The 19,928-nt window shown below is 31.1% G+C and overlaps 2 protein-coding genes across 2 annotated transcripts; both read left to right on the top strand.

Moving 5' to 3' along the window:
• Positions 1 to 6,316: 6,316 nt before the first annotated feature.
• On the top strand, positions 6,317 to 15,114 carry LOC130826579 (cation/H(+) symporter 13-like). Its single transcript, XM_057692159.1, has 7 exons — positions 6,317 to 6,559; positions 8,148 to 9,152; positions 9,972 to 11,200; positions 11,310 to 11,319; positions 11,699 to 11,809; positions 14,903 to 14,953; positions 15,073 to 15,114. Exons 1-7 carry the CDS (start codon positions 6,317 to 6,319, stop codon positions 15,112 to 15,114), a joined length of 2,691 nt encoding a protein of 896 aa, XP_057548142.1.
• A 1,727-nt stretch (positions 15,115 to 16,841) lies between these two features.
• LOC130826577 (uncharacterized) lies at positions 16,842 to 19,543 on the top strand. The gene is made up of 3 exons (XM_057692158.1): positions 16,842 to 17,711; positions 18,621 to 19,166; positions 19,439 to 19,543. The coding sequence occupies exons 1-3, from the start codon at positions 16,842 to 16,844 to the stop codon at positions 19,541 to 19,543; spliced, it is 1,521 nt and encodes a 506-aa protein (XP_057548141.1).
• The last annotated feature ends 385 nt before the right edge of the window (positions 19,544 to 19,928 follow it).

Here is a 19,928-nt window from a genome sequence, read left to right as displayed (position 1 = left end):
ATTGAAAAGGCGAAGAAGACAACTTTAACAGCACTGTCAAAGGCCATGGGAGTTAGCCAAACCACAATTTGCAGATGGAAAAGAAAAAAGTACTTTCGAAAGCACACCAACGCAATCAAACCGTTACTTAACGACAAAAACAAACTCGACAAGTTAATTTTTTGTTTTACGAGTTGCATTTTAGATGAGCAAACAAGCAACTTCACACTTAATGACATGTCAAATGTAGTGAAAATAGATGAAAAGTTGTTTTACATTACAAGGACACAACAAACATTTTATCTGACTCCAGATGAAATAGAGCCACATAGAGAAATCTAATCTAAAAGATTTGTGCCCAAGATCATGTTTATGTGCGTCGTTGCAAGACCAATCTTTTCTAGTGAAGGTGAGATGATTTTTGATTAAAAGATAGGCATATTTCCTTTTACACATGAAGTGGCAGCACAAAGAAGTTCAAAAAATAGGAAGGAGGAGAGTCAGAGACCAAACCAATACAATCAATCACTAAAGTACACATAAGAGATATGATTGTGCACAAGATACTACCAACAATTAGAAGAAAATGGCCACCACATTTAAGCAAAACGATATTCATTCAACAGGACAATACTAAGTGATAATACTTTGTTTTGTGTATTTTTCCATTTCAAGTTTGGTTTTATTAAGTACAATTTAGATTTAACTATATAACAATTAGAGAAATTACTTTATAGAATAGTTTTATTAATGTAATTCTCTAAAATGATAATTCTAGCTTTATTAGAAGGTCATTATGTAAATATATCATTTCAAGCAAAGAAGAAGTAAGCAAAGAATCGGATCAGACTGAGATGCGCGGCCCGCGGAGTTTTACGCGGCTCGCGCGTGCACGGCACACGGAGTTTTACGCGGGGTATGGAGTTCAGCCTGTAGGCTGGGCGGCTATTTCACTTTTCCTGTTTCGGCTTTCATTTTCAATTGGATGTTTAGAGGGGTTTGAGAGGCGACTTGCAAAGAGGAATGATGAGCAAATCCAATGGCAAGAAGCTTCATCAAATCTCTATAAATAGGCAAGAAAGCTTTGGAATGAGGGCATCTTGTAATTTTTCATTAAAATACTTCTTCTTCTTCATTTCTGTTTGGCCATGGTTATGGAGCTTCAAGCTTAAATTTTCATTGCTTGAGGAAGGTTGATTGGAAACTTCTAATTACTCATTGTAAGAATTTCTCTACTTAATATACTTTTGATTATTGAAGAGTTCTTATTATAATCTTATGAATGTTGTTTGAATTGGAAATCAACTATTGTTCTTGTTATTGTAATATTCATTTATGCTAAATCTATTTGCAAAATCAATTAGTTTTGTACTTGAATTAATGGTAGCAACTAGCTCTAATTGTAAATGCAGATTATAAATGATTAGAATCTAAATGAACTTTTCATTTTGATTGAAAACTATTTGCTTGAATAGTTTTAGCAAACCTATTGATTCTCTTTTCTTAAAGCTATTATTGGATTAAATTTAGTCTCTGATTGGAGTGAATTAACTAATAGTAAGAGCTTTTCATTCAAACTGATTTTGATGTTTAGCTACACTTAAGGAGAATAGAAGTATAATCATCTTCACAATAGGTAATCAAAAGTGAATCTCTTAAGTAAAGTATTCAATGATCAATGAGAAACAAGAAGTATACAATCAACTTAACTCAAGATATCCTTTCCATTGATTTTTAGAAAACACCACTGTTATAGATTTCACTTAGTTCATTGCTTATTCAAGTTATTTTATTTCAGAAAAACAAATCAAAACCCCCCTTTTTCTTTGTCTTATTGATTGTTTTCAATTTCATCTGCCAAAGCACATATCATACTAAAACCTTCCCAAACTCCATCTCTCGGTGGATACAAACCTTACTACCCTATTACAATAAGTTGTATTTGGAAAGTAAGTGAATTTGTATTTGGTTAGAGTTTAGGCGACTGAGAAAGACCCTACCAAATTTATACTAAGTCACACATATTAGATGATGATGTAGTGTTTAGAGAGGTGGCAACACTTGATGGATTTAGCTTCCACTTAGTGCAACAACCTCCTAACTCAACAAATATGAATGTGCTTGACTTGGGGTTCTTTAGGTCAATATAATCGTTACAACATCCAAAATCAGCATACAACTATGCACAGTTAGTAAAGGCAGTGAGTGCAGCATTTGATAATCTACATCCAAATGCATTGAAGTATGTATGGATCACACTACAAGCATGTAAAGTTGAGGTTATTAAAAACCTAGGTGGTATAGATTATGACATTCCACACATGAACAAATCAAAACTTGCAAGGGAAGGGAGACTCCCACATTGTTTGAGGGTACAAAAGGAAATTATTTACGAGGCAATACGTTATCTGGACACAAAGGTGGATGAAACTACATTTGAGGTTTATTTTACTTGGGGATCAAAGATGAACCATTTTTCCATCAACATCATTTACCAACAGCATCCACAGAACCAACAACAACACCACACACAACAGCAACCATAGAGCTAACAGCAACACCACAAACAATATTATCAGCAGAAGCAAAAGATGCAACAGATATTCCAGCAACAAATAAAGCAACAACACTAACAAAAGAAACAACAGCACCAACACCAAATCCATTTACATCAACAAGAGCAGTACCAACATGAACACTAGTAACATGTAAATAGGATAGACATGAGTATACTTTTGGGTTACTTTTTATACTCACTTTTGGGTTACTTTGTTAGGTAAATGTTTAGGACTAAACACGATGTAGAAATTAAGTCATGAAGTTGTTTAACCGTAAACATTTAGATGGAAATGTCAGATTCAACAATTTATTGATGGCTTCAAAAACAAAATCAAAACAAATTCATCTCAGAGAATAAATGGCACTCATCACAGATAACCCAAATCCTATAGTAATTGCCTCCTGCATCTGGTAAGAACATGGCCTCCTAAACATGATGTTTGGTGGCTTATGAACTGAAAACCCTAGATTGGTGGCAAAATAGATGGATTTAGGGATTTTGTAGCTATAATCGATTGTTTACCTTAAAATATCATAGGGCAACAAAAACAAAACACCAACATAGACATGCATACCATAAAAACCACATAAACAAAATCATCATTAGTCATAGAGGAAAGATGTATCCATACGAGAAAATGGGCCTCGAATATCAAAATCAGACACCAAATCATCATCATCCATTGATTCTTCATCTGAGGAGGGGAACAAGTTCTCAATATATAGATCTTGCAGATCTAGTTGTAAATCAAACATATCCTGTATTTCTTCATCTTCAGAAGTTATACTTCTTCCCCAGTTAGGATCCATTTCAACAAAAGTCGTAAGAGATGGAGGTAGGCAATTGTAGAAGTCGAACCATGGGTTAGGAGGTCCAATCGTAGGATCACTTTCTTGGGACGAAGACAACCAAGAAAGACAAGAGCTTTGTGACGCCATGTTCGAAAAACCCAGAAAAGTAAAGAACAAACCCAAATCTTAACAACCCCTAAAATTATTAGGGTTTCAAACGAACATCAGTAAAACGAGAAGAGAAAAAGGGGAAGGGAGATGGTGGAAAAAAAATGAAGCTGAAGATGATAAAAGTTAAACAGTAAGAATATGGATGAAGATGAAGATCATTGAAGAAGATGAAGATGAGGGAGGACGTTGAAGATGAAGATGAGAGAGGGAGAGTTAGGGTTTCAATTACTGGTATTGAAAAGGGAGGGAATGATTAAGGTTATTAGTGAAGGATTATTTAATTAATTAGTTTGGGTAAGTAGGGTATACGGGTGTTTATTCGTAATTACGTGTGTGAACTAAGGGTATTTAGGTAAAAAAAGATTGATAAAAAAAATGTGACAATTGATATGAATTTGCCAAATAAGAAAATGTGACAACTAAATTGGTTCGAAGGGAGTATATTATATTAGTTTTTTATATAAATATCTTAACATTCAATTGTGAAAATTAATAACACTTAGTAATAACACTTAGTAAAAATTACTTGTACTCATTAGATAAACAAAACTAGTATTAATTTGGAGTTTCAACCTCGATGAAAATTAATAAATAATAATAATAAACTTAATTAAATAAAATTAGCCATCTTTCCTAGAGTTTGATTAACCACCGGTTGAATCAACTCACAATGAAGGAAATTAAGCTACTGATATAAATTAATGAGTTATCAAAACAACTCTTACATTTTATTCGAAGGAATTTTTTTTTCATATAATAATATTCTATATAAATTTTTTTTTCATGTAAATTATAAATAATTTTTTTTTGTTTGATTTGATGGATAAATTATATAGCTAATATAAATAAAATATTTAACAATGCATTAATTCAAATTAATTTTTGCAAAAGTGATATGCAATATGATAATAAAGTACAAATTTATTTCTTGAACTTTATATTAAATTAAATTCGCAAAAAAATTATTATAAAGCCGAATGCATCTCACGGGTATTATCTATTATATGTCTATAACATCATATATACTTCCATAAGGTTAATAATTAGTTGTTTTATTATTATTTTATTTTTGAAAGAAGAAAAAATTTCATCAATCCAGATCAAAACAGTATAAATAGTACCACTAAGGGGAACACCTTCTAAGAAGGGTTTTCCGACTTTCACTATTCATGTGCATAAGGGTAATAGAACTCCAGAAACAGACAAAAGTAAATAACTATACAGTATAAGCTATTTACTCAAAATCAAAAAGATTCCTAATCCAAGGGCGTTGTATATTAACGCTTTTGATTGGAATATGTAAAATTCTACTCTTAACTGCAAATTTCACCTGACGAGTAACCCTATTTACCATAGGAACTTTGAAATTCCAAACAGAATCATTCTGACCACACCAAATCTCATACGTAAGACTGCATAGTGCAATAGTAGCAACTTCCTCTTAGCTGTAACACACTTTCACTTTCAAGATGTAAAATCAGCAAGGAAATCACTAACAATCCTAATATCCAACCATGTCAAAATGTCTCGAAGACATTGAAGGCTATAGATACAAGCAAAGAAAAAATGAGTGTTAGAATCTAATATCAAACCACATAATGGACAAACGTCGATAGAGATGAGCCCTAATGCAACCAACTTGTCCCTAGACTTCAATCTCTCATTCACAACTAGCCATAATATAAATCTAACTTTAGGAATAGAACTTCTATTCCATACAAAACTCGCTCAATCAACTGGTTGCCCAGCCCCTAAAAGCTCATGATAGACTTCTTTGATGGAGTAAGATCCATTATGCACCCATTGACCAAGTCTATCTTTAACCTTGTATATCTTCTTAAAAACCCAACTTAAAGCTATTGGAGCATTAAAGATTATATTATTTACCAACAAAAAAGATACAAAGGCTGAAGGAACAACACCAAGTGAGAATTGCATCAGTATGGAACAAGGGCCTACCTTCTAGAAAGGGTTTCCCAAACCCACTCTTCATATGCATCACAAGAAGAGCTAACAGCTAATCAAAGATTATATTATTATTATTATTATTATTATTATTATTATTATAATATACTTCCTTAAGGATTTTATAATTAATCGTAAATGTCATCAGCACTTCAGTTTCGTTCGGATTCATCCAATTAATTCAATTGTACTCTATTTTGTTTATATAATCAGTTCAATTTAAACCAATTCAATTTTATTCATTTCACTAAATTTCAATGATGTGTAAGCATCACTTTATCTATTATTTATTTATCTGTAAAAATTATGAAAATTTGACCTTTTTATACTTATTTAAGTATTATTAAAAGGCATCTAATATTGCATTGAGAAATAGCAATATATTACGTATTTAATAGTCCAAGATGGATATATAGTGGTAATAATAATATTGCATTGAGAAGTAATGTTAGGGTCTAAATTTATTGTGTAATTATATCGTATGACTGATAATAATTTTTTTAGGTCATTAACAAAAGAAAAACCGAAGATGTAGGAATTTCACTATTACACATACACAATTAATTACCATTAATGGTTGATTTTCTTCCATACCCTTAAACAAATACTAATTTTAAGGAGTAAATCTAGTTCAATCATTTATCTTATTATGTTTCTCATAATCCAAATTAACTTTTGTTTTTTTTTTTTTCACCATCTTTGGAAACTTTTTACTTTTGCCTCCCTATTGATGATTACTTATTGTAATCAAGAGGGAAATTAAAATTAAAATATGAATTAATGAATTATCAAAAACTTATTATAAAATTTGAATAAGAAGAAAAAAGGAAAAAAAAAAGAAAAAAGAAAAATGTCATTACATGAAGAATTGAATCCAAAACAATGGTGGTCAATGGGAAATGTATTTAAGGATAAATTGTTATGTCAATATATAAGGGGAATAAGTTCTCGTGGATTTTGGTATGGAGATGATCCTTTGAGTTATCCAACTCCATTAATATTGGTTCAAATTTCCCTCATTTTCTTTACTACTAGAGCTGTTTTTTTCATACTTCAACCATTACGCCAAAGTATGACCGTCGCCCAAATTCTTGTAAGCCTTTTTTTTCATTATCTTTTTTTTATTGATCATAAAAATGTTAATTGGTTTTTTTGCTAAAAAGTTAACATTTTGTTAGGCTGTTTATAAGGGAAAAAGTGGGTCAATAAGCCAAAAACTAATGAAATTTTCTCATTAGATTAGCGTTTTTATTTTATATTATATTTTCAACTGACTAAAAAACCATCATATCATACATACTAATAAAAATATTGGAAAATGACAAATGACATTCTTAGAAAAGTCATGACAAATAGAATTATTTTAGTGTACATGATAATTTTTACCTAATTAAAATTTGATTTTGTTAAAAAAATTGGAGACAAATGAGGTAAAATATTTATGTAATTTATTATAACAAGTTTGTATATCTAACTTAGAATTTGATATATTGAATTGAATCATAACTATAAATATTACTTTTAATAATAAAAAAAAAATCAGTATTTAATTGTTGCTCTAAAACATTTGATATATTGAATTGAATCATAACTATAAACCATTTATCAAATACCCCTTACATCAATCGTCATTTGACATAACCCAACCTTAACCCATGTTTTTTATATTACAAAATAGAGTGCAAATTATAAGGTTCGTCAATCTCAGGCTTCAACTTACTCCCTCCAATTCACAACAATTATCACATATGGTTTTTAACTATGTTTAATACACTAATTCAATTCTAAATTTCTCTAATCGAGCATAATTAAAAATTATAAACAAATTGATATTAATAAAATTTATATTAAGACGAATTGAACAAGATATCACTTAACTATATTTCAACATCTATCTAAATTAAAAATAGAATATAAATTAAGAGTGATCGATAAAATATCAAAAATTCAAATGAGACAAGTATTCTAAATTGGAGGGAGTATTATGTTTGGACAATGGACACTACATATTGTACAATATTCTAACTCTAAATCAAGAGATGTGTAAATAGCTCATTTTAGCTAGTTATTTTTCCATACTCATTTTTCATTTATGTTGTGTTTGGAAACAAGCATTTCAATTTAAATTGTAGATTTTAATTATAAAATCATATTGTAAATTTTAACTACTTTTATAACAAATATTAACAATAGTGGAGTGACTTAAATCCAAATTTGAATTCTTTTTTATTTGACAAACATTAAAGTTGAGTCAAATCTATATTTTCAAATGAATCATGATTTCCAAACAAAGCATTAGTAATTTCACGAGTGTAACCCTTTTTAAACAAACTCAAACAACTACACAACTCTAGTTTTAACATTCTTAAGATTATGTTTGGGAACGATGATTTAATTTGAAAATTTAAAATTGACTCAAATTTATTGTTTGACAAATTAAAAATTTTTAAATTTGGATTTGAAAGAATTCCACCAATGTTTTTTAAAGTACTTAAAGATGAGAATTTGAAAATGACTTCCCAAACGTTATCATTGTCAAATTTTTCATTTATAATTTCATAATTGAATTTTGTAATTTGAAATGAAATAATCGTTTCCCAACATGACATAAAATTATTTGTTGAAATGAGATAGTTAAATTTTTATATGAACTAAAGATATGTATATGATTTTGAATTCAGGCAGGACTTATTATAGGCCCGTCAGTATTAGGTCGAATTCCATATTGGCTAAGCGTATATTTCCCACCACCGGCAAGCTACGTTCTAAAGACAATAGCAAGCTTTGGATTTATGCTACAAATGTTCATATCAGGAGTTATGATTGATATGAGTGCAATCCGTAAAAGTGGTCCTAAATCAATTCTCATTGCATTTTCTGGTGTATTCTTTTCCCTTATGTTAGGAGCTTTAGCCTTTTTCTTTCTTCGTACTCGATTCGAGCTCGATCAAAGCCTTTTTTCGGGTATTCGAATCATGATCCTTTTCAATTCTTTAACCTTCTTTATGGTAACAAGTAGCTACTTACATGATCTCAAAATCATTAACTCTGAAATGGGTAGATTAGCCTCATCATCCTCTTTAGTTATTGATATATTTGGGCTTTTAACCACTACTTTCGGGCTTATTTGGTTAAGCCCAACTACAAACCCTAATCTACCCCCCAAATGGATGACTTCAATTAGCATAAGTTTATATTATCTAGTTTTATTTTGTGGGTTTAGACCCTTAATACTTTCTATTGTTAGGAGAACTCCAGAAGGTATGCCAATGAAACAAACACATTTTTTAGTGATTTTGGCTATTGTGATGGTGTCTTGGCATTGGGGTGAAAGAGTGGGCCAGAGATTTTCAGCATTTTTGTTTGGGCTTTCTTTGCCGCATGGGCCTCCATTGGGCTCAGCATTGGTCCAAAAGCTGGAGTTGTTTACATCTGGTGTGCTTTTACCATTGTTTTGTAGTATGAATGGATGGAGGATTAGAACAAAGTATTTGGCAAAAAATCCATACTCAATGTTGGGAGTAGAGATAATTCTTGTGCTTGGTCAAATAGGTAAGTTTTTGGGGACTGTTGGTTCATCCATTGCTGTTGGAGTTTCACTTGAAGATGCTGTTCCTCTTGGTTTTATGATGACTTTTAAAGGTATTATGGAGATTGCTACTTTTGCTGTTTGGAAGGATCAAAAGGTATGATAACACATATTTGTCTTCATACTTTTACGGCCCGTTTGGTAGTAGGTATTAAAGGGTGCAAATGTTATGTAAAATAGCATAATTTTAGTAGGAAAATCTCTTGACAAATTAATTGATAATGCTTGTTTACCTCTAATCATCTCATTTCTCTGTGTTACTATATGAAAATGTGAATAACATGGTATGTTTCATGAAAATTCACGTTATAAATTAATCATTCTTATTAACGTCGATCAGTACCAACAATCAAACGGGTCATTAATGTAGTCATTGTGTTATTACCTCTCTGTTTTTTGTTTGCCTAGCTTTGATGAAAATAAGTAAAAATAAGTCAAGGGACTCTTTGGCCGCATCCTCCTTAATTGCCTTATTGGTATGGGTTGTCGCCTTTCTTCCCTCCTCAGATTTCGATCATAGTTCTTATGCGGGATACAAAGATGATGATGATGCCCTTAAAAAAATATAAATGTTGACAATAATAACAAGTTGAAATATATGAAATGAATTCATAGTCAAATGAAGAACATGTTGAGGAATAAGGGTCAATCATTGAATGTTTATTATAGACCTATGTATTAGGGCGGATAAGGGTCTGATTGGGTAAAGCTGATTTGTTTACTAATGGGTTATCTCATGGTAAGACGGTCCAATACAAGACTTGCTGAAACAAATATGGTATAAACACATAATGATGAAAAGGGAAAGTTTTCAAGGAATTGTTTTTCATAAAAATCTATTTTATTCAATGTATGATGATTATTACTTCTAACAAGGATATTTATCTAATTATAATCCAATTGTAATTTTTGATAGCTTTTGGATGATCGATTATTTTCATTGGCAATGCTAAACATAGTATTCTTCACCGGAATTGCATTTCCACTAATACAATGGTTATATGATCCATCCTCAAAATACAATACAGTTAGAAAAAGAAAGGTAATGGGATTAGGTGACCATGGTGATCTTCAAGTTCTTGTATGCATCCACAATGAAGACAATATGCCTGCTATGCTCGACATCTTAGAAGTGTCGAAATTCAACAAATCAGGGGGATCAATCTCGGTTTTTGCCCTTCAACTCATACAGCTTAAAGGAAGTGCCATTCCGATCTTAGCACCACTCCATGAATACAAGAAAAAAGCTGATAATTTCGGTCTTTTTGATCATGTGGTAAATGCCTTAGAACAATTCGAGCAAGATTGTCTAGGGTATGCTCGTGTGCAACAGTTCGTGTCTGTTACACCGTCTAAGAGTATGCACAACGACATATGTACTCTCGCACATGATAAGAGGACAAGTCTTATAATCGTCCCTTTTCATAAAAAATGGGGGATCGATGGTAATGTTGATTTCTCCGATCAACAATTAAGGAGTATAAATCAAAGAATTCTTCGAGAATCTCCTTGTTCGATTGCTATATTGATCAGTAAAGTACCATCTGAACAGGGTGTTGGAATGAAAGGTTTAGATCGTTTCTCGATTAATAGTCACCAAACATATCAAATTGTAACACTTTTCGTAGGAGGAACAGACGATCATGAGGCGTTAGCATTAACTAGGCGAATGGCAGAACACCCGAATGTAAGGCTTACTGTCATATGGTTAAAAGATCCAAGACCCTACGAAACTCGAGAAGTGCAAGAAGATATGAGAGTAATGAGAGAATTCCATATGAAATCGAAAGGACACGAAAGAATTTGTGTTCGAGAAAAGGTCGTAGAAGATGGGATTGGGACAACAAAAGCAGTATTATCATTGGAAAATACAACAGATTTATTTGTTGTAGGAAGATATCATGAAGAAGATTGTGCAGCCATACAAGGGCTTGGTGTTTGGAGTGATAGCCCGGAAATTGGTTCATTGGCTGATACATTAGTTTCTTCGAATTCTCAGGTTTCGATTTTGGTTGTGCAACAACAACCTAGAGTTGATTGGAAACTTAATGGTTCTAAGAACAGCAGGGATTATGATTTTGCTGTTAGTATTGATTCTCCTAAAAGCAACACCAGTCTTAGATCGCGTATTGCTTTAGGTAGCAAGTAGAAAATTTGTGTTTTTCGTGTTTGTTAGATTGTTGTTAGAGTATATAACATATGTTGGGACATCAGTCATCAGCTTAAACTTTTGGTTGAATTGGTTTATTGACAGTCGTGTTATGGTTTTTTTGTTGTATATCTCCGATGCAATGTAGCTCAAATTTGATACTATAATGTACTAATTAAAAAAGACTTTTGTGTAGAACATGGCGTGAAAATTAGTTATTTAATTGTTAATAAATTAGTGTTGATCTTCAAATAAATGATACATGGGCTCTTATATCCATGTTCAATTTAGGTATGTATTCAAAGTGTCCGAATAAGCTATATTATGAAGTGTCCAAATGTAAAGGGTTTGGCATGAGTACTTAAAAAAGGTAAAAGCTAAGAGTCCATATAACAAAGATTAGCACATAATTAATTGGAATTGTGACCTTTTAATTTAAATTCATTAATATATTACAAAAGAAAAGAATATCATTAAACACTATGTTTGATTAGCAAATTAAGAGAGAAAAGAAAGGCAAAATAAAAGGGGAGGAAAAGAAAGGGAATGAGAAGACCGAGAAAAGACTCTTTTGTTTGCTTAGGAAGATGATTTCATATATAAAGGTAATTGTTTCATACTTCTTGTTTGCATTTAGGTGAAGGTAGTGGCTATAATCAATTGAACTCATATGATATCACTCCAAACAAATAATTTTTTTCCTCCATTTCTATTAAACTCTAAATGCAAACAAATAATTTTATTTTACTCTTTTATTTTTATACCCCTCCAATTCACAACTATTATCTCATTCGCTTGGGCACAAATATTAGAGAAACCACCTAAAAATAGTGGGTCACATGTACAAGTAATTGAGATTAAGAAAAGCAATTAAAATGTAATTTTTTTCCTCCATTTCTATTAAACTCAAAAGGAGAATTCAATGAACAATCCAGCTAGCATTAAATAACAATCCAGTCAACAACAACCGAGCATTAATCAACAATGATGCCAACAACAACCCAACAGTCAACAAACAGTAATAGAAACAAAACATAACATACTTTTGGGAGGAACAATATATAAACACACTTTTGGGACACATAGATAATTTAAAATCATCGTAACAAATCATCAAAATCATCACCAGCAAATGTAAAAAAAACGCAACAAATCATCTCAAGGCAGAGAGAAAACCGTAAACCCATTGTTTAACTTCAAAATTAAAATCTAAAGCTTTTATCTAAGATGAACAGAATAGAAGATGAAGATAAAGCACATCAAAAAATCTAGGGTTTACACCAAAATCGCCAAAAAAAGAAAGTAGATCTAAGAAAAAATTAGGGCTTTTATCTAAGATGAAAAGATTAGAAAGTAGATCTAGGATTTATGAGATGAAGAGAAGATAGAGAGAGTAGATGAAGAATGAGGAACAAAGAAGATGAAGAACATAGCCTCAGTGAGAACGAAGAAGATGAACCAAAGCCTCAGACAACAGGAAGAAGATGAAGAACATAAATGAGATCAAGAACACGAAAGAAGAATAGAAGGCAAAGAGGGAGAGTGTTAGGTTTTAGACGAATCTAGAAGAAGGATTATTAAAAAAAAAGAATATTCTACAGGGTAGTAACGAACTTTTGCGAAAGATCGGTTATAGCAAATCTTAAAAAAAGTTTCTACAAAATAGCATTGTAGTTTTGAATTTAAGCTGCTGTAACATTAATGCCCAAAAAATGTTAGATTATACGTTAAGTTGTGAAATTTTGTTTTTGTCCTTGTCTTCTTTCCTTAAAATTCAATAACCTTCTTTGCTTAAAATTATACAAAATAGCATTGTACTTTTGGAATTTAAGTTGTCGTAACATTAATACCCAAAAAATGTTAAATTATACATTAAGTTGTGAAATTCCAAAAGTACAAGCTATTTTGTAGAATTTTTTAAAGATTTGCTACTACTGGCCTTTCGCAAAAGTTTGTTACTACCATGTAAAATATCTCTAAAAAAAATGAGGGAGTAGTTAATTAGGTGGATATTAAGGCGTTTAATTATAGGGTTTTAATTGTTTGTTTAGAGGGTTAATAAAATTAAATGAGGGTATTTTTGTAATTTAAGGGTAAACAGGTAAAAAAATCATGACTAAAATAAAAATTGAACATTTGAGGTGACTTACCAAATAAAAAAATGGGATAGTAATTGTGAATTGGAGGGACTATTAAACAAATATTTTATTTTTAAAATTTTATAATCAGTATCATTTTACACAAATTGGTGAGAGTGACAATATTTCAAAGAGACAAACTTTTTTTAGGTCAACACCATAGGAAAAAAAAAAGAAAAATCAAAATAAAAAGTAAACTTAAAACAGTAATTGTGATGCATATGTACTCATTTATTTTTTTTTTCATTTTCATTTTCTGTTATTCTCCCTTAACGAAATTTCATAACCAGTAGAAATACGGGTGAGTAAATCAAACTTGAAGAACTATTAACATCTTCATCAAATTTAGATTCTATTTTTATACGGGATTGATTCAAGAAAAGTTCCATAGTATCATCTTCATCAAATTTAGAGTTAATTTTTCGCCATTTCAATTTTTTTCTCTTCGTCATTATGATTTGATTGATTCATAACTATTAGCATCATTCAATTTTTCACCATTTTCAGTTTTTTTTTATTTTCCATTTTTCCTTTTTTTTTCTTCTCACCTACAGAAATCTCATAACTAGAAGCAAAACAGCTTGGTAAATCAAATCATGAAGAACTTTTATCATTATCAACTTTAGAGTCTATTTTTATAATTGATATAGCTTAAACACCTGCTTGACATACCCTAAACCTCTGCTTGTAAATTCCTACTTAATATACCCTAAACTAACTAATATACCTTAAAACCCTAATTTACATATACTAAAAACCTATTTGACATAACATAAACATCTACTTGACATACCCTAAATACCTACCTGACAAACTATAAACACCTACTTGGCATATTATAAACCCTTACTTGGCATACCCAAAACACCTACTTAACATATTATAAACCTCTATTTGACATACCCAAAACACCCACAGTAGTAAACAAAAAACCTACTACATCTGATTCAAATACCTACTTTAACTAGTTTAATTATCTACTTTAATATGTAAAAGCACCTACTTTAGTGTATAAAAACATCTACTTCTATATGCAAAAACATCTTGATAACCATTTCAAATGTCTAAGTTAACTATTTAAAATGTCTACTTTCACGTAAAAAAAAAAAGTATTACAGAATGCAAAAATACCTACTTCAATATACAAAAATACCTACTATAACTATTAAAAAAATGTTTACTTCAATATGCAAAATTACTTGTATAGCTAGTTCAATATGTCTACCTCAACCATTCAAAACTTCATTAAGAATTACATATACTTTAATATGCAAAAACACCTATTAATTATCATAGCTATTTAAAATGTCAACTATAACTTGTTCAAATGCCTACTTAAACTAAGTAAAAATATGTACTTCAGTTTGCAAAAATTTTTACTTATATATACAAAAACATATACTATAGCCATATTTTATGCCTACTTTAACTATTTAAAATGTCTACTTGTATGTTGCTTTTTTAATTAAACGTTATTTTTTGATTGATTTTGAGATGTAAATTTATCGAATTCAATTATTAACTCTTCTATTTTTATTGTGATTGATGTTCTGATTATAGGTGAATGTTGACAAATCATCTTTGACAGCAGATTTAGGTAGCCGTTTTTGCGTGATTGAGATAATAAGTTATTTTAAAATGTACATGCGTATTGTGAAGTAAGTTTGTTACGAATTTTTTTATTTAATATTAAAATAAGTTAAGTTTCTTGTGGGATATGTCTCTTACAGAGATCGTCTTTTGCAAGACTCTCTGATCATTATATTGATTAGAATATTGATAATAGCCTTATCAAATATCATTTCAAAAAAGGAAAAATTATTTTTAAAAGGCCAACATTTAGCTCGTCTGCAATTAAATGGCTAACCTTACGTTTATTATACAAAGATCCAACCTTTTATTCTTAATTGCAACGAAAGAGCATACAAGTAATGATTACCTAGAGTAACAGTACATGTCATGTTCTGATTGAATGCATTTAAAAAACTAAAAACACAAAAAAAGACTCATTCTCCCTCCTCTTTCCCTCTCTTCTTCTCTCCCTTCTTCTATCCCTTTTCCTTCCCCTTTCCATGAACCATGCCCACCACCCCAATCCCCACTCATCCATTACTTCAGTGGAAATAAGTATATACCTCTATTTAGTTACTTGGATTACTAAATAATTATGTACAATTGAATAGTACAATGCCCACCTCAATTTTCAACTCTTTAGAGATGTTTGTTTGTGTATGATTAATCAGTAAGAATAGTAGTATTATTAGTTTTTCTTCATTAGTTATGATTTATTTATAACTACAAATTATGATATTCTTAAATATCAGAATGTAAAAAGTTTTTATTAATAAGATCATATTGTTTTTCCTTTTTTCCCAAGAGTTTGTATGTTTAGTTTTTGTATATTTATTCCAAAACTTCCAATGCAGTTGTTGTGTTGTTGGAATTTATTTTTAGTTTAGATTTAAGTTATTATATTTTCAACAATTTATAATTCAACATTTTCAACAATTTATAATTCAAACTTAAAAATGGTCTTTATGTGTAAATAAAAGAGCATCAAGATTTAGTAACTTAAATTGTGAAGCTTGTATAGTTGTATCAATCCTACATCTTTGTCAATTTAATAATTTACATTCTTAAAAGGATAACTAGAGAAAAGTTAATCAAACTTGTCCCAGATCGAGTTTAAAATAGAGTTTTAATTATTATATTTTGGGCAGAAGGGTTGGATAGTTAGGATCAATTTTTTCCTTTTTTCGAGTTTTTTCTTTATACACTCTAAATAACAATAGATTTGAATGTATTTATATAACAAGACGTAATTTATTATAATTAATGTTTAGATATTTTTCAATTAACTATATTTAATAGAATGCTAAATTTGAGATAGACTAATTTTAAAAAATAATATTAAAATATCATATTATTATTGTAAAGTTTTAATAATTATAAATATATAATATTATAACTATATGAATGATTGCTTTAATTACAATTGTTACATAATTATGATTTACCTCAAAATATACACTTAAATAGACTAAAAATCAATTATTTATTAAAAAATTATTATAATAAATATTATTGCAAATTTTAAGCAATTATCTTACCTATTGTGTCTACAATAAATACTAAATTATTATAGTGATTATTTAATTAGCTTTAATTATATAAAAAAAAGATAAATGATATAAGTTTCTAAAAAAAGCTAATCAATTTTCTATATTTGTCTATTTAACAAAAAAGAAAATTCAATTTGTTAATTAAGTTAATAAAATTTCCACAACTCATCACCACTAGAAATGAGAACCCTACACTTAGCATTGTATAAAGAGAAAGAATAGGATCCTTAGCTAACTTCAATCTCTTTTTGATCAAACAACATTTTTTACACTTCCAAACAACTTAATCAATGGCAAACTTAATTTATAATCATTATCGTCACAATTATTCATGATTAAAAACTTAATTAATCATATAAGATTAACATTAATTAATAATGATTAAGCTAGTATCTTGGATTATCATCTTAACATCAGCCATTTGTTTCATTTATACTTTCAAACAAATCATTTATCATCACCCTCAATGTCCAAACACTTTGATCACAAACATTTCTTCCCTTCAAGCCTTTGACAATTCTCTATCTTTCCCTAATTACTCCTCCTTACATCGAAATCCTCCTCCTCCAAGAAATGAAGAAAATAATCGAAATGCGAGAAAAGGTCTTATATTACCGTCTACAGGAAGGATTAATTCGAGAAATGAAGAACCGACAGAATTGAAACACATAGTGTTTGGGATTGCGGCTTCATCCTTGTTATGGGAAACAAGAAAAGAATACATAAAGCAATGGTGGGAACCAGGCAAAACAAGAGGGGTAGTTTGGTTAGACCAAGAAGTAAAGACTAATAAAACTGAAAAATTACCTGAAATTCATATGTCAGAAGATACCACAAAATTAAGGTACACAAACAGAATGGGAAGTAGATCTGCATTAAGGATTACAAGGGTAGTTTCTGAGACACTTAAACTAGGAATGAAAGATGTAAGATGGTTTGTAATGGGAGATGATGATACAGTTTTTGTAGTAGAAAATGTTGTAAGGATACTAAATAAGTATGATCATAAACAATACTATTACATAGGAAGTAACTCAGAAAGTCATGTTCAGAATATCATATTTTCTTATGCTATGGCTTATGGGGGTGGTGGTTTTGCTATAAGTTATCCATTGGCTAAGGAATTGGCTTCGATGCAAGATCGATGTCTTCAACGACATCCTGCTTTGTATGGTAGTGATGATAGGATTCAAGCTTGTATGGCTGAGTTGGGTGTTCCTCTTACTAAAGAAATTGGGTTTCATCAGGTAAAACCATTCTTCATTTTCATGTGCTTTTTAAGGTACTTTAAGGTACACAACACACCATTTTAAGGTACTTTTTCTAGTTTTAAGACAGTAGCAAGGCAGGGGCGTATCTAGACTCGGGCTGGCATGGGTCATGGCCAGGGTCATGAAAAAATAAAGTAGTATGTTAAATTGATGTTCAGTGTTTGAACCCACGGCCTTTTATGTGGTTTGATAAAGGCATTTCCCGCTAATTACACCATACCAATTCATTTTCTTTGATACTTACTACATTATTCGGTAGTTTCCTTAGTTAAATGATGATTGGCCCAGGTAATAAATTTTTTCTAGATTCACCCCTCACTAGCAACTTTCCTTTATAATTCATTGCCCCAATGCTATTTACTAACTCCCATTTGAGCGGAGGTTTGGACTTTGGAGGGTCGTAACTAGGATCTATGTAACCAGTAAACTTACCCTTGTTAATGATTACAAAGTAGTTAAATCTGGTTGACCCTTGGTGGAAAACATTAGCTGCAATTCACATCTATGTTACCCGGACTCTTCATTTTGCTTCACATACCCATGTTTGATCCTTAATGCTCGGACATTGGTATGACACTTAGACACTTCCTTTTAGTAGTAAATTGAATGTTTAGACGTATCTAACACTTGAATACGTATCAATATCTTACATTAGTTTTGGCTTGGTTGGTTCATAAATAACTGTGTGGTCTTCATTAATTACTACTAGAATGTTAAATTCATCCAATTAACTTGATTTGTGTAAATGATTTTAGACTACTTATAAGAACATATTGGTGATTCTTAAATTGGAAAAATGCAATGTTGCTAACACATGAAAACACTACAGAACATGTAGGAAGAAGCTATGACAGTAAATAAGAACACATGTTTTTGTATATGCAGTATGATGTATTTGGAGATCTACTGGGGTTACTGGCAGCACATCCGGTGACACCATTAGTCTCGATCCACCACCTCGATATAGTGGAGCCGATATTTCCAGGGATGACACGGCCCCAATCGCTCCATCAACTGTTTGAGTCCGTCAAATTGGATTCAGCTAGTATAATGCAGCAATGCATTTGCTATGACAAGAAAAAATACTGGTCTATCAGTGTTTCTTGGGGCTATGTGGTTCAAATCATTAGAGGTGTAATTTCTCCAAGAGAACTCGAGATGCCTACTCGAACCTTCTTGAATTGGTACAAGAGAGCCGATTATACAGGGTATTCTTTCAATACTCGTCCTGTAACCAGACACCCTTGTCAAGCTCCCTTCATTTACTATATGAGCAAAGTTAGATATGATCGCAGTAGCAAGCAAACCATTGGGATTTACCGCCCTCACGAAAGGTCTAAGCACCCTAACTGCAAATGGAAGATGGAGAATCCCGAAAAGATTGACTCGGTTGTGGTACTTAAGAAACCGGATCCCCTTCGCTGGCAAAAGGTACGTGACTTGAAATTACATAAGAGCTAATAAGTTCAGATAAACCATACCAGTGCAACATAATTCGCTAGTTAGTTGCCCTGATGGCTTCACGATTCACTCAAATTCAAAAATAGCCTAAAATCGACCATGATTCGCTTTTTTCGATTATCGAAGCGACTTGTGAATCATGTAACATTGAACCATACAAAACGGAGTCTTAAAACGTTTAACTAAACGACTTGTTTGTGTAGAAAAATACAACTTATGCTCGTTTCTTTGTGTCGTGACAGTCGCCTAGGAGGGATTGCTGTAGAGTGGTGCATTCAAAGAAGCGCTCAATATTATATGTAGTTGTGGGAAATTGTCGGATTGGTGAAGTCATTGAACTAAAGTAGTTGTTGGGTTTCTAAACATGGAAAACAGATGCAAAGAGGAGCAGTATCCACACTAAAGGATCTATTTTGAGGAAACAGAAGAGTTGATGCCGCTTTTGGTTTTAGTATATAACATATACAAACAAAAACAAGACATACATGAGATTATTAAGAACTGGGCACATAATTTTTCCAAAATAGAAATTTGCTTTATTCAGAATTTAATGTAACAGACTAACAGTTACAACTGTAAGTTGCTGATTTTCTCAAATATGTAACTTTTTTGATGTCTCGTGCAGAATTGACTGAAATGTAGGTTCTTATTGTATGCTATCATGAGTTTTTATGTAACGGAACAACCACAAGGCGCAGAAGCAATAACGTGAATCAACATTAATGTTAGGTG

This window comes from Amaranthus tricolor, chromosome 11, assembly GCF_026212465.1.
Source record: "Amaranthus tricolor cultivar Red isolate AtriRed21 chromosome 11, ASM2621246v1, whole genome shotgun sequence".
NCBI lineage: Eukaryota > Viridiplantae > Streptophyta > Magnoliopsida > Caryophyllales > Amaranthaceae > Amaranthus > Amaranthus tricolor.
This window is presented reverse-complemented; position numbering and strand designations above follow the sequence as displayed.